A 15,530-nucleotide genomic window follows, 5' to 3' on the forward strand; every position below is an offset into this window, starting at 1 on the left:
TTTGTGCCGACTGGGAATCGAACCTGCAGCCTTTCAGTGTACAGGACGACACTCCAACTGAGCCACACCGGCCAGGGCAAAAAAAAAAAAATGTTTAGCCCTGGCCCAGCCAGTGTGGCTCAGTGGTTGAGCATCGTCCTATGCACTAAGAGGTGGCCAGTTGATTCCTGGTCAGGACACATGCCCAGGTTGTGGGCCAAATCCCCAGTGAGGGGCATGCAGGAAAAGGCCAATAGATGGTCTCTCATCAATGTTTCTATCTCTCCCTCCATCTTCATCTCTCTAAAATCAATAAAGAAAAAAAATTTTTCTTACCCTGGCCAGTTTGGCTCAGCGGTTAGTGTCGGCCTGTGGACCAAAGAGTCACGGGTTCGATTCCAGTCAAGGACATGTACCTCAGTTGGGTTTTGGTCCCTTGCCCTGATTGGGATCATAGAGGAAGCAACCGATCGATATGTCTCTCTCACATCGATGTTTCTCTCTCTCTCTCCCTCTCTCTTTCTCTCTCTCTCCTTCCCTCCCTCCCTCCCTCCCACTTTATCTGAAGATAAATGGAAAAATCCTCGGGTGAGGATTAAAAAAAATAAAAATAAAAAATGTTTAATGTGTCATTGTAGATCCTTTCCAATGGTTTCTGTATTTTGTAAAATAGCAATTTCAGAAAATGGAGGACATTCTTCTAAACCCGATACACTCTAAAATTCAAGACAGAGCACACTGCTTCCCTAAATTGCTTTGCTAAGTCAGAAGATTTTTTTGAGTTTGGAACATCTTGTCATACTAGGGTTATGTCAAAATGATTAAGTAATCAAACTGGATCCTACTAGCCAAAGATGGAACAATTTAGCATAAAAATGAATAATTTCAATAGCCAGAGACATATCACATGTTGGAATCCATGAGTTCATACTGATACAAAAAATTTTTCTTAACTAATTAATTACCTTTGGAAGATGCTGGAGACCAACTCATTATTCAGAAAATGGGTAGGTAAAAGGAAAGAACCAGGCATTCATGTGCCTATCAAGGATTATTTCAGTCACCAAATATTTGATGAAGGAACGGTTTTTAATATAAAATATTTGACTTAATTGATAACGAAACAATAGAATTGTCCTGGCTGGTTTGGCTTAGTGGGTGGAGCATAAGACTGTTGACCAGAGTCTTGGGGTTGATTCTGGTCAAGGGCACGTACCTCAGCTGAGGTTTGGTCCCCTGCCCTGGTCAGGTCCTGCAGGAGGCAACCAATATATGTGTCTCTCACATTGATGTTTCTCTCTCTCTCTCCCTCCCACTCTATCTGAAGATAAATGGAGAAATATCCTCAAGTGAGAATTAAAAACAAACAAACAATAGAATTAAAAATTTCCATTTTGGCCCAGGCCAGTTTGGCTCAGCAGTTAGAGCATCGGCCCACAGACCAAAGAGTCACAGGTTTGATTCCGGTCAAGGGCATGTACCTTGGTTGCAGTTCGTCCCTGGCCCTGGTCGGGGTCGAGCAGGAGGCAACAGTTGATGTGCCCTCTCATGTCAATGTTTCTCTCTCCCTCTCTTCCTCTGGCCAGTGTGACTCAGTTAGTTGAGCATCATCCTGTGCACTGAAAGGTCGCTGGTTCAATTCCCAGTCAGGGCACATGCCCAGGTTGTGGGTTCGATCCCCAGTAGGGGTGTGTTTGGGAGGCAATTGATGTTTCTCTCTCACATCAATGTTTCTCTGTCTCTAAAATCGACAAAAAAACATATTTTAAAAAATAGGAACAATTCCAATAAAAGTGCAAGTTCTGTACAGTGGGCCCTCCTTTATCACAGTTAATCAGTTCCAGACTCTACTGCAATAAATGAATTTCCACAAAGTAGGATTCTTCATTTATATACAGTCGTCCCTCTCCACTTCGACTTTTGCGGCTTCACTCTATCGCGGTTTTTTCAAATACTATACTGTACTATGTTTGAAAAAACCACAATAGAGTGAAGCCGCAAAAGTCAAAGCGTGAAGTGGCGAGGGACAACTATACACTGAAAACTATAAAACACTGCTGACTGAAATGAAGGAAGACCTAGACATCTATACCATAATCATGGATTAGAATATTATGATGGCACATCTCTCCAAATTGATCTATAAATATAATACAGTCCCTAACAAAATCACAGGGATATTTTAGAAACTGACAAACTTGCCCAGACATCTATAAGGAAACACAAAGGCTGAAATAGTCAAAACCATTTTGAGGGAAAAAAAACAAAGATATTATAGAATTAAAGAAATCAAGACAGTGTAGTATTGGCATATAGATCAATAAGACAAGAAAGTCAAGATACAAACTTATACATAATGGTCTTTTTTTTTTTTATCCTTACCCAAGGACATTTTTCCATATTTTTGTTCAGATAGAGTAGGAGGGTGAGAGAGGGAAAGAGAAACTTCGATGTGAAAGGGACACATCAAGTGGCTGCCACCCGCTGGACCAACCAGGGCTGGGGACAAACTGCAACCGAGATATGCGCCATTAGCAGGAACCGAACCCGGGTCTCTCTGGACCACAGGCCGATGCTCTAACCGCTGAGCCAAACCGGCCAGGGCATCAATTGACTTTTAATAAACATGCCCAAGTAACTCAGTGGGGTATAAATTAGTGCTGGTTTAAATTGGTCACCATAAAAAATACAATGAACTGTATAAGTACAATGGGGTGAGACTTTTTGATATGTAAATTATGATATATATATCAACAGAGACTTAACTAAAATTTTTTTTGTATAATTATGGGACAATTAGCCCAGCTGGTGTGGCTCAGTGGACTGAGCATCGTCCCATGGACTTAAGAGGTCCCAATTTGATTCCTGGTCAGGGCACATGCCCCAGTTGCAGGCTCGATCCCCAGTAGGGGGGCCTGCAGGGAGGTAGCCAATTGATGTATCTCACCTTGATGTTTCTATCTCTCCCCCTTCCTCTCTAGAAAATCAATAAAAACATATTTAAAAAAATAACTATGGGACAATTAGGACAGTTATGGGACAATTAGGACAGTTTTAATACTGTATACTTGATTATACTTAGGAATTATTCTTTTTATTATTTTTTAATTTTTTTTTTTCTTTATTGATTTTAGAGAGAGAAGGGAGAGGGATAGGGAACATCAATTGGCTGCCTCCTGCATGCCCCCCACTAGAGATCTGGCCCACAACCTGGACATGTGCCCTGACTGGGAATCGAACTGGTGACCTCTTGGTGCACGGGTTGATGCTCAACCACTGAGCCACACCAGCTGGGCGGAATTATTCTTTTTAAACGTATAATGATGGCCCAGCAGGTGTGAATCAGTGGTTGAGCATCAACCTATGCACTGAGAGGTCTCCAGTTCCATTCTAGGTCAGGGCACATGCCCAGGTTGTGGGCCCGATCCCGTGCGGGGCATGCAGGAGGGGGCCAATCAATGTTCTCTCTCATCGATGTATCTATTTCTCTTTCCCTCTTCCTAAAATCAATAAAGGAAAAAAAAGTATAATGCTTATGTGTTAGTCTTTAATTTTAGATACATATTAAAATATTTTAGGATGACAATGATTTGGCAAATTTTCCTTCAAAATAATTGAGGGGGCACTGGCTGGGTGGCTCATTTGGTTGGAGTGTCATCCAGTACACCAAAAGGTTGCAGATTCAATTACCTGTCAGAGTGTGTAGCGGAGGCAACTAATTGATGTTCCTCTCTCTCTCCCTCCCTCCCTCTCTAAAATCAATAAAAAATATCCTCAGATGAGTATTAAAAATAATAATAATAATTGAGGGGGACAAACTGTAGATGAAGATATAAACAAACAAAAAAGAGATCTTGAATTAATTAAAGTTGGTGATGATCATACGGAGGGTCATTACACTCTGTATTTACTAAATTTTATATACTGTATGTATGAAATTTCCAAAATAAACAGAATTTTTACAAAGTTGCTTTTTGGAGGTGGAGGGTGCTTTAGTGACAGTCCTATAGTTAGTTTCTCAAAAAAAATCATGATCAGTCTCAGTCATCAGCCATTCTGCACATGACAGACATACTGAGGATGTATACCACTATGTAGTTATTTGTTTCTTGACATGACAGAAGCAGCACAACAGCCACATAAATAGCTCCCAACACTATTTAAAAGCCAGCATTATCACAATCTATGAATGATCTCTTATCTGATACTTCTGAGCTTATAGAGAATAAGCACAATAATCAGTTTTTCTTGGTAAATTCATCTAAAAACTAGCCTAAAGCTTAGGACTAGGCAAATGGGCTGTAGTTTCACTGGCTCTGTGCTAAAATTAATTAGCTAATTTGAGAGAGAAAGCATGTTAAAATGTCAATTCTGAATGAATAAAAATTGGCACTACATTGTTTAAATTCCACATATTAAGGCATTTGTTTTCCTCTATGGATTCCTTGAGGATAGAGACTGTTTTATTCATTATGCAAACTACCACACTGTAGAGTAGGTGCTCAATAGTTACTAAAGTTTGTTTAATTTATTAGGCTAGTTGAAAGCTTGGGAAAATTACTAATGAAAGTAGTTTTTTACTTAAATAATAAATTCTCTACATTTAAGAGTAATTCTGACACCTGTTAGAATGGCTACTATAAAAAAAACAATAAAATAAGATCCACTTATAAGTTAAATTTTACATTACAAATACATAAATATTACTGCTTTAAGAAAAACAAAAGTGTAGAGGAGTAGATTTCAGAAAGCACAATCCAAGAAAAATACAAGATCCATGGTCATAAAAAAGGTGCATCATTTACCATTCCCCTACTTAAAGAAATACAGTAGTAAACATAGTTGGTTTTAAAGTAATGACTTTATTAATAAATATACATCCATATGATGATGTAGATACAAATCATGAACACTACTCCATTCCCATACACATAATTGCACACGAGTAGCTCAAGTTCATGGACATAAAAACATACACAGTATCTATTCAGACAGCAGAGGACAGCGTGCTTATATCAGTTAATTGGTAATTATTTTCTCCATAATTATCTGTGGAAAAAGAAAATTGTGAAACTTCAAGAATCAAAGTGGTTTGATTACTATAAATCACACACTTGATTTACTATAGCATTAAATTTTCCAAAAATTAAATACATTATATGTGAGAGTAAAGATTTACCTACTTGGGGGTAAAGGAGGAAAAACCAAGGAAAGATTTAGATACATCCTAGAGTTTAATAGGACATAGTTAAGCTATAATAAAAACAGAAACCTAACAGCATCAAAATATTTTCTGTCCAAGGAAAAAATGTTTTCAACAACTGCTGTGAATTCTTCTATTTTACTATAAAGGGATCATAAAATTTTACCGTATATAGAGACAATGACTGACAGAGTAGCAGTTATAGTCAACATCCCCTGAATTGTTCTTTTAAAGCTTCTTAGAATATAAAAGGTGTTATTTTGTTTTTGTTTTTTTCTTTAGCTCATACACTGGTTTTCCTTACACTGGATGTATTACCTTTAACCTAATAAAAAGATTCAGATAATTTTTTCCTCCTTCACTCAAACGCTATTCTTATTTCATGAAAATATACATGTGAATTCACACAAACATCAGTTTGGAATGAATAGTACTTTTATTACTTTAACAGATGCTTCTCTTAAAAAGTAAATAAAAAATATAAAGAATTTTTTTAGTCTAATTGAAACACTGATTTTAAAAATGTCCCCAAATATTAAAAATTAAGCAGATACTTTTCTTCCAACACAATGTGCCGGTATTTTTTTAATATCCAGTGCAAAACTCCAAAGATAGTATTAAAATCATCCCATACTAAAGAATAGTTATGCAAGGTTATATTTGTCAAAAAATGAAAAATTCATCTGCATTAGCTCATTGGTTAATATGGTAAGAATAATAAATAAGGCATGTTAAAATATTTTTTAAAAGAAAAAAGTAAAGCAAACTTACTTCAACAGCAGATCATTTTCTGACCAACAGTTTTAATATAGAATAGTGAAACCTATTTTGTGAAGAAGAGAATCACACAATATAAAATTAGCAATTTACCTTTAAAGGAACAATCATACAGTGGGAAGAAAAGGCCAGTTTTCCCCAACTGATTATATTAAAGTATAGGCATTTAACATGCTATTTCAGTGTTCATCATGACAAGAGTCAGTGTTACAAAAGATGCACAATGTAGTCTTTAGATTATAGAGAAGTAAAAATATTTTATATTTTAAGACTTTGTGTTATCACTTAGATGTGTCTTCCTCTTCAGCATGGCACCAATACTGTTCACAAGGAGAAAAGGAAGTAGAATCAGGAGATGCTCACCAGCACCCAGATCTAATACTCCATGTAACTGCTCACATGAACAAAAAAATTTAGCTTTCTAAACAATGTTATCCATTCACAACTGTAGTCATTCACCCCCTTTTTGTCCTGGGACATAGCTCCTGATATTAATAAACACTGTTATGAACATACTTCCTTTAGTTGATTTCACCATTTCATTAACATGTATAAAAAAATCAGTATACAATAATACACCTGCTTTACCTTCTGACACACAGCACAGCACCACTGAGTAGATGTGCTGGAGGATGGGGAAAATGGGAGGGAATGAATGTGTGAAAGGGCAGAGAAAAAGGGTAGGTTATATATAACAAAAAAGGAATCAAAATTAACTAAAAGGGCAATGTCAAATGGACATACTAAAAAACACAACATGCAACCAAATCTTTGACAGTGGTATATATTATTCTACAGTAGAACATTTAAACAACTGTTTTCAGGAACTCAAAACAGGATTTCAAAGCAGCCGACTGCTGAACAATCTTAAGAAATAACTAAATGACAGATACATACTAAAAGTAAATAAACATGAATAAAGATGTAAGCATTTGTGTGTGTCAGAAGTTATACTGTTCTGAGTAAATTATTAAAATTTTATATTTTAAGCTTCTGCAAGAAGAAATTCTTGTAGCAATTTAGCTGCCAGAATGTTGCAAATGATTATGTAGTCATCCAACATTGTTTGCTATGGTTTTTGTGCAAAGCTAGAATTGTTGAGGTCACTGTCTGCACACACAGTCCCCATATACAATGCAACACCTCTTACTGTAAAGAGCAGCATAAAGTCCAGCTCATTGTGTCAGGCATCACTGGAACACCTGAAGGCTTGCTGCTTTTTTCCTGACAAAAAAGGTACGAAACATGACATCCATTTGCAATCAGTTTGTATTAACTGAGAGCAAGCCCAAACAACACAATATGTGCCTTTTTAAACTTTTAATTACTTTAAAAGTTTTTGGGTCCTGCAAACCTACATTATAATCTCAAAGGCATTTAAAACCACAAATACATAAATTGTAACTTTAAAGTTCAGTGGAATTTTTTTCCAAATCCAAAGTTTATAATAGTTTATTCAGACCAAACTCAGAATAAATAAAATGTATATTAACAAAGAATATTACTTTCAGAAAGGGGGCAAGAGAGATTTCCTCTGTCCCTACAATACATTTCTACCCAATACTTTTTCTTTTCCATCTACCTTGCTTCTAAAGCAAACACTGTTGGGAAAAATTTTCTTTTGCGTGAAGTGGTCTCACTGGAGCCACAATTAGGTGTTTAATTAAACTAACCAACATATTTTTTACATGTTTCATGCATAGATGACTCCTATATATTTCTTAATATCTGTGTTCTGACAGTCAGAAAACTGCATTTTGTTTTTATCAGTTTTATAGTCTACCACTCAGTTTGTGTCCTTTGGTAGATATAAACCTGAAACCACAGTAAGTGCTAATGCAACAGACAATTTCTCAGGAAAAAAAAAAAAAACACATTCTGAATAAATGAACAACAATAAATGTTTTAAGCATAATGCTTTAAAACTAAGTCTATACAAGGCAAAATGTAGTGAATATAGTTCCATGCAAACCTTAAGAATGTTTCTTTTTCTATTATATTACATATGCTATTCTCAGAATGCATTGTATTTCACCAAAAATGTAATGTGCAGTTTTTATAAAAAGTTTAATTTTTCTGTAAATATGAATTGTTTGTAGTGTTTGGTATATATGCTCTTCGGCAATTAAAAAAATACACAACCTATCATTGGTGAAAGGCAAACAGTAAATAATTCCTTTAGGAACAATGGTTAAATCAATTAATGCCATTTAGATCAATAAATAAGAAGCTGCCTAAACCTAGAACATTAAAAATAAAAATTTTAACATCTGAAGTCTATGTAAATGCCAAAGTACACAAATATCTGTGTCCTGTCTCATGAAAATAAATGTTACAAAAACTCACAGCCATACTTCAAATAATCCTGAATCATTAGTTTGCTTTGTTCCATCAGTTAAAAATACCTTAGATATTATCTTTAATATATTGTAGGCTTTCTTCACAAACTAATGGGTATAATAGTTTCAGTTGTTTAGTACATAAAGCATCTATTTAAAATGGCCCAAAAGTAGTGATGAATCTGAGACACAACCATAACTCTAAAGGAAAAGCAAAAATGACTTAGTTAGGTGTTACACTTGAACCTATGTACAAATTCAATGCCACTGCTTATGCCCTGAGAGCATCTGTCAGCATATGGAAGTTTCTGAGCAAAAGCAGGAAAAACAAACAAACAGGAAAACGAATGTGGAAAGCCCAGGTCATAAAATCATGTATGTCAAAATAAAACCAAGAAGCTTTGGGATTATTCACAATCTTCCTTCCAAACCTGGCCCTCCTTTCCTGCCTCATTCACTCATTTGGTGGCTTGACTTCACTGCTGGTTTCCTCTACCCCATGAACTGCTCTGCCATGCATCATAGGGTAAGGAAAAGCAGCAGTGCCACAGCCATAACCAAGATCAGCAAGACGGGACAGAGCTTTAATGCTACCTGGAGGTCTCCCTGGGCTGACTTTGTATCCCGCAGCTTTGGTTGTACCCAAAGGTCTGCCTGGACTTGTCTTAAATCCAGCTGCTTTGGTGGTTCCCAGGGGTCTGCCTGTGCTGGTCCGGTATCCTGCAGATTTGGTGGTTCCAGAAGGCCGGCCACGCTTACCAGATCGATTGAGATTTTTCTTTTTCTTTAGTTCATCTTTTATCTCTATGCTTCTGCCACTTGTAGTCTGCAAGTGCGTTTCATTTAATGGGTCTTGCCTCTGACAAGCCATTGGTTTGTGGCTGACTGCATGGCTATATTTGCTTTGCTGGGTGGAATATATGTCAAACTGATCAGCAGCTCTCATGGCATCTTCATTGAGGCAGGAAGGCTTGCCAGGCCCACAGAAAGCTGGATTACTGCTGGCAACAGGATGCATCATTTTCTACCAAAAATAAAAAACAAATATGCACAAATAAACATATACAAATATATATATATATATCTGTATGACAGCATTCAGTGGGAAAATAGTCTATCTTCCAACAACTATGCAGGCAACCTAAAATTAGGCTACAGACAGGACTCCAGACCACTTAAAAACAAACATACATCAGCAGAATCAAAGATACTTGCTTTTCTCAATTTAATCACGGGTAGGGACAAATGCCACACAGACTCAACTATCATACTGATTTATGATTTAGTAGCTATAATGTTCTCTGCTTAGGAACTGAAAAAGTGTACAGGTAGAAAATAAATGTTATATTCCTACATAATCTATGTCCTCTTTTCTTCTAGATCACTAAACCCTAAAAGTATAACAGTAAAGAGCTCTTATTAACATGATTTTTTTTCCAGTTTGCCTAACATTCATAGAATGTCTCCCTTTGCCCTTTTATTATTCTTCTTACATGTATACTTCTGATCTGGCCACAGTTTCCACGAGGTGAACATTTACTCATTATTATCATAATTTATTATTTATACAGAATCCTGAGTGTATGTTACACTTTACAAAAGATGGAATGTGCCAGACAAAGAACAGTCAGTCTCTTAGCCAAACATACTGACTCCCTTCAAGCTACTCTATTCAAATAGGAGGCAGCACCAATATAGAAAGTAAACAAAGGTTTCCATTACCTAAAACAAACGAACATTTACACAAACAATTCAGATTTATATTACAAAAATATGGGTAACAACCATAATAAAATGGTAGGGTTATCAAGACAAAAAGATGAATGTACAACACTGCTCTCTCAATCATAAATATGGTGTGGATCTTTTTCCCATAGGACCCCTGTGACTTATTAACAAACAGTCCAAAGTCTCTGTTTTGTCTGTGAGGACATCCCTGTGATGTTTTTCTCTTTATAAAGGCTGTATTACAACCATCACTATAACAAGCCAGCCCCAAACAACCATGATTGTTTAGACACACAAAAAATGAGTTTATAAAGAAGATAAATATATGGTTTCCGATTCAGATTTAGAAGAGTCTCTAATGTATATGAAGGCCTAGCCTTGAGTTGTTATTTACCTATACCCTTAGTACATGCAAAACTGCACCAAAACCTCACAAAAATAGTTACTCCCAGAGGCTAAGAACAGATAATTAATGCAAGTCAAAACCACTCTAAATTTATTTCACTTTATAAAGGCAAAAGGAAATTGGAATCAAGTCACAGAACTGAATTCTGTTAACTTATTAAATATTTGCTGAGAATCAACAGGTACAGAGCTGTTGGCTAGCTGGCTTAAAATCTTAGCTATGAAGGAAAAACATGGACAATGAGAAGCTACTTGTTTATAGCAGAAGCCTTATAGACTTGAGAACATAAAACAAGACTGACCTAAACACAAAGATTTAAAGGAGTAATTCTTCACTCATTCCCCAAGGAAATAATGAGAACTAGGTTATTAATTCTCACTAGCTCAAATTCTAATTTCAGATGAGAAATAAGGAGAGATCATCAAGGTGTGTTCAAAATGTATTAACATTTGCTGAAAGTTAACAGTTTTGAGCATTTTCTATGTGTCAGGTAATAAGCTTGACACTTTGCACATTATCTGATTTAATCATCACCACAACTCTATAATGAACATACTATTATTAACTCTGTTTTATAGAAACTGAGGTAGACTTTAGCAACATATTAGGAAATAGTAAAGCCAAATAGGAATTCAGATAACCTGCCTTCAGAACCAATAATACCAATATAGTATAAAATTATACTATAGTATAGTATATACCAGGGTTCCTCAATAGTAGCACTATTATTTGGGTCAGATAATTCTTTGTTGTGGAGGGTAGTCCTGTGCATTTTAAGATGCTTAGCAGCATCCGTGGTTTCTATCCAGAGGTGTTAGTAGCAACACCCTCCTGTTCCCCTTCCCAATTTCTGACAACCAAAAATTTCCCCAGACATTGCCTGGGGGGCAAAACCTACCCCCTACAATGAGAACCACTCAGATACACTAAAATGAAAATACACAACTTAATTTAAAATATTCCTGTTTAAGTTTTTATTTACCTCTTTAGCCCTACCTCTTCAAACTTTCAGAGAACCTTTCAATTGATAACATCTATTAAGTGAAATAGATTTGTTTTCCAAATGGAAGAAAATCTAATACTGGGATTTGTGAAGAGACCAACCACGTTCTTCTCCCCTTCAAGTTATAAGCTAATTAAGAAATATACACAGGCATTAGATAGGAATCAAAACACTAGTTTATTTCCAATAAAGTTGCAAATACAAAGAGAAACATACTCAGACTTTTGAGAAGACTGTAAAAGAAAAAGTGATCCCTTTTTTTATTTTATTATTCAGATATCATCCTTCTGGAATGCTCTAGTAAAAAGAGGTAGAAAGGGCCCGGCCGGTATGGCTCAGTGATTGAGTGTCGACCCGTGCACCAAGAGGTGGCCAGTTCGATTCCCGGTTAGGGCACATGCCCAGGTTGTGGGCCAAATCCCCAGTACAGGGCATGCAGGAGGCCACCAATTGATGTTCTCCCTCATGGATGTTTCTAACTTTCCCTCTTCCTTCCTCTCTCTCTAAAATCAATAAAGAAAAAAAAATAATAAAATAAATTAAAAAGAGGTAGAGCCCTGGCCGGTTTGGCTCAGCGGTTAGAGCGTCGTCCTGCGGTAGAGAGACCTGGGTTCGGTTCCCCCTAAGGGCACATACCTCCGTTGCAGTTTGTCCCGGGCCCTGGTTGGGTCATGCAGGTGGCAACCACTCGATGTGTCTCTTTCACGTCGATGTTTCTCTCTCTCTCTCCCTCCCACTCTATCTGAACAAAAAATGGAAAAATCCTCGGGTGAGGATTAAAAAAAAAAAAAAGAGGTAGAAAGGCCCAAATTCTCTTCCACAGGAAGTAAAACTAGCCAGTAAAGGGAGAACATTTTTTTCCTACAATCTGTTTCACTGCTTTATAGTTCACGCCTTTTTCTTTAATATATTTTTATTTATTTTTAGAGAGAAAGGAAGGGAGGAGAAGGAGAAAGAGGTAGAAACATGGATCAGTTGCCTCCTGCATACCCCTCACTGGGAATCGAGCCGCAAATCTAGGCATGTGTCCTGACAGGGAATTGAAGCGGGGACCTCTTGATGCATGGGTCAACACTCAATCACTGAGCCACACCAGCTGGGCTACAGTTCATGGCTTTTAAGTTCCTATCACTAACTTATCAATACCACCTTCCCTCTGGACCCTACTTTCCTTAACTTCATTTTCTCTTAATATATGAGAACATTTGTCATCTATTAGTACTCAAGATATATAGAAACTCAGCTTACATTACATTAGGTTTTTATTTTATTTTGGAAAAAAAAATTCTTTTTAAGAGAGAGAGGGATAGGGAGAGAGAGAAGTATCGATGTGAGATTACATCAATCAACTGCCCCCCGCAACCCTCTACTGGGGATAGAGGCCACGACCAGGGCATGTGCCCTGACCCAGAATCAGACACCGAACCTGGCAACCTTTCCATACATAAAATGACACCCTACCAACTGAGCCACACCAGCCGGGGCTAAAATTTTTTATAAGAGTCTATTTGAGCCAAACTGATGACATGCTGAGAAGCAAGATCCCAAATGATCCCACATTATGTTAGGCTTTTAGAGGTGAGATGTTAGACATCCTTTACTCAGATACGAACCAACATTGGGAAAAAAAAACAAACACCATTAAAAAAGTAGTCCTTCAATTTAAAAAAAAAAAAAGGACCCTTCTCCAATTCCTTTAATCTTTTCCAGGAATTTATGCATTTGTTTTGTATTATGTTAATTCTGACAAAGCTCACATTTATTCAGGGCCAACTCCATGCAAAACACTATTCTAAGCACTAAAACACAAAATAGACAGGAGTAAAGCTGTTCATCCCAATGTAAAGACAATGACACACTGACTTCAAGAATATTTCAAAGGGACAGACTTCTATATAGTTCTATATTTTCCTTCCTTGCTACTGACAAGAAATTATTACAGTATTCTGCTTACTCCATAACTGTGTAACAAGCTAGGCAAGAAATTTATGACCACTACCCATATAAATAGTTAACTAAAATAAGAAACAGCTAAAACCAATCCTTTTCTACTTTCAGATTTCAACCTGTTAAGATGGGAATCAGCACCATTAGATCCTTGTGTGCATAAACTATTTATATATATTTATATGCAATATTTGTATATACAAACATTAATCCTAAACTTAATAATCCCTCCCTACTCCCACTTCAGAGCCTGCCAGCTAACTGTTCTTTCTTGAAAGACTCTTACCATACTATAGTACAGAGTTCATAGGCAGAGCACATTTCTAAGGTCGGAAAAAATACAATGTATCTAGAAAGTTTAGATTTATGAAAGCCAAGCCTTACAGAACAGACTGTGTGGACTACCAAAGCTTATCTTTTAAAATGGTTCACTGGCCCTGGCCGGTTTGGCTCAGCTGTTAGAGCGTGCCCAAACCAGAGTTGCTGGTTTGATTCCAGTCAAGGGCACCTACCTCAGTTGCAGTTCATCCTGGCCCTGGTCTGGGCCCTGCGGGAGGCGGTGAGTGGATGTGTCCCTCTCATGTAGATGTTTCTCTCTCTCCCTCCCCTCCCTTCCTCCCACTCTCTCTGAAGATAAATAGAAAAATATTCTCTGGTGAGGATTAAAATAATAATAATTATTATTAATAATAAAATGGTTCACTGAATATAAGGGAGCCAACAAAGAGCTTCTATATATTTTAACAATGACTACACTGTAAATTTTGCTTAAATTAGCCATCCCCGACTATCACTAACTTATCAACACCACCTTCCTCCAGGACCCTACTTCCCTTAACTTCATTTTCTCTTAATATAGCAAAACATTTGTCATCTATTAGCACTCAGGATATAGACTGTGTGTGTGTGTGTGTGTGTGTGTGACCCCAAAAGTCTTTTGGTGAGCCGTTCTTTATGAAATAATTCCTTTCCCTTCTCTTGAACCTGGTGGTCACTACTGCCAACACAATGAACTATATTTTGAGTAACTTTCAAAACATTCATGAAGCTTTCTACACGCGGAGAAAATCATCCTTTCAAGAATTCAAAGTTCTGCTCTCTTCCAAAGATCCTACATCACATAATTCTCAAATATTTATTTCAGATTATTTGGCTTCGAACAATTATATACAACCATATACGGTTTTATAATTCTAAATGAATATGCATTTGTGACTCACCCACCTCAATCACCCAGAAGTCTATTCAGCAAAGACCAAACAAACGCCAGTAGCTAAGCATCCTGCCCACCACGGAAAGTTTTGACACTAGGACAGAACATAAATAACGGCCTCCTTTGTCTTCTTTCTACTCCTTAATTGCGCCCCACGGCGCAGTTTCCCCGCAGCCAGAATCCTTAGTTGACAAGAGGCGTTCAGAAATGTAGTACCTGTTGTGCCCGAAAGCGATTATTAACGCATTAGCAGTAACAACTTCACAGACCACGTACGCCCACACCAGAGAAAAGGATGTGTACCCTCGATCATCAAAATCCCTCGCCCGCTGTCCGCGCACTCGGAGTTCTGCAAGCTGGGGAAGTCCACAGGCCACTCCATGTACACGTCCCCGTCGAAGCCAGCAGGCTTTAATGGGGGGAGGGGGGCTGCTGATTTAGACTTCTCGGAGAAAAGAAAGAACGACCCCTCCCGCCCGCCGCAGGAAGAATTCTGCCCCAATAATGGCTCCAAGCCGAGGGAAGAGCAGGCTACGTCCGGGGCCCCTCCTCTCGCTCCGGGCTAGGCCAGAGCCCCTCCTCAGGCGCGGGTCCGAGACCTCTTCTCACCAGCTGGCAGGCCCCCGTGCTCGCCGCCTCCTAGCCTTCTCCACGATCGCCCGCCGCCCCGACTCTACTCCCAGCCAAGCTGACAACTCCCCACGCATCCACCTACCTCAGCCGCTAGTAGCCCAGCCCCTCAGCGCGCCCAGGGGCTGCCCATCGGCGGGGAACCACACGCTGGCGACGCTCCCTTCCCAGCCCGCTGCCTCTGCACTGCACGAAGAGCCCAAGACAGAGGGGAGGGGCAGGCAGCTAGAGAGGCCACGGCGAGGTGGCACCCGGCTCCCGGCTCCCGGCTCCCGGCTCGGGCCGCAGCCACCGCTCAGGTTCCT

The 15,530-nt window shown here is 38.3% G+C and overlaps 1 protein-coding gene across 7 annotated transcripts; it reads right to left on the bottom strand.

The window, feature by feature from the left end:
* Positions 1–4,821: 4,821 nt before the first annotated feature.
* CUNH5orf24 (chromosome unknown C5orf24 homolog) lies at positions 4,822–15,530 on the bottom strand. 7 transcript variants are annotated; one of them, XM_036281892.1, is made up of 4 exons: positions 15,311–15,530; positions 8,893–9,322; positions 7,110–7,183; positions 4,822–6,005 (listed from the first exon to the last, which is right to left on the bottom strand). In XM_036281892.1, exons 2-3 carry the CDS (start codon positions 9,317–9,319, stop codon positions 7,143–7,145), a joined length of 468 nt encoding a protein of 155 aa, XP_036137785.1. In that variant the 5' UTR covers positions 9,320–9,322; positions 15,311–15,530; the 3' UTR covers positions 4,822–6,005; positions 7,110–7,142. The 7 variants fall into 7 exon arrangements, 4 of the variants coding, with proteins under 4 accessions (XP_036137785.1, XP_036137784.1, XP_036137782.1 ...); XR_004962019.1 differs by lacking the exon at positions 7,110–7,183 and having other exon boundaries at positions 4,890–5,028; positions 5,954–6,005; positions 8,365–9,322; XR_004962017.1 differs by having other exon boundaries at positions 7,110–9,322.

This window comes from Molossus molossus, unplaced genomic scaffold (genome assembly GCF_014108415.1).
Source record: "Molossus molossus isolate mMolMol1 unplaced genomic scaffold, mMolMol1.p scaffold_m16_p_4, whole genome shotgun sequence".
NCBI lineage: Eukaryota > Metazoa > Chordata > Mammalia > Chiroptera > Molossidae > Molossus > Molossus molossus.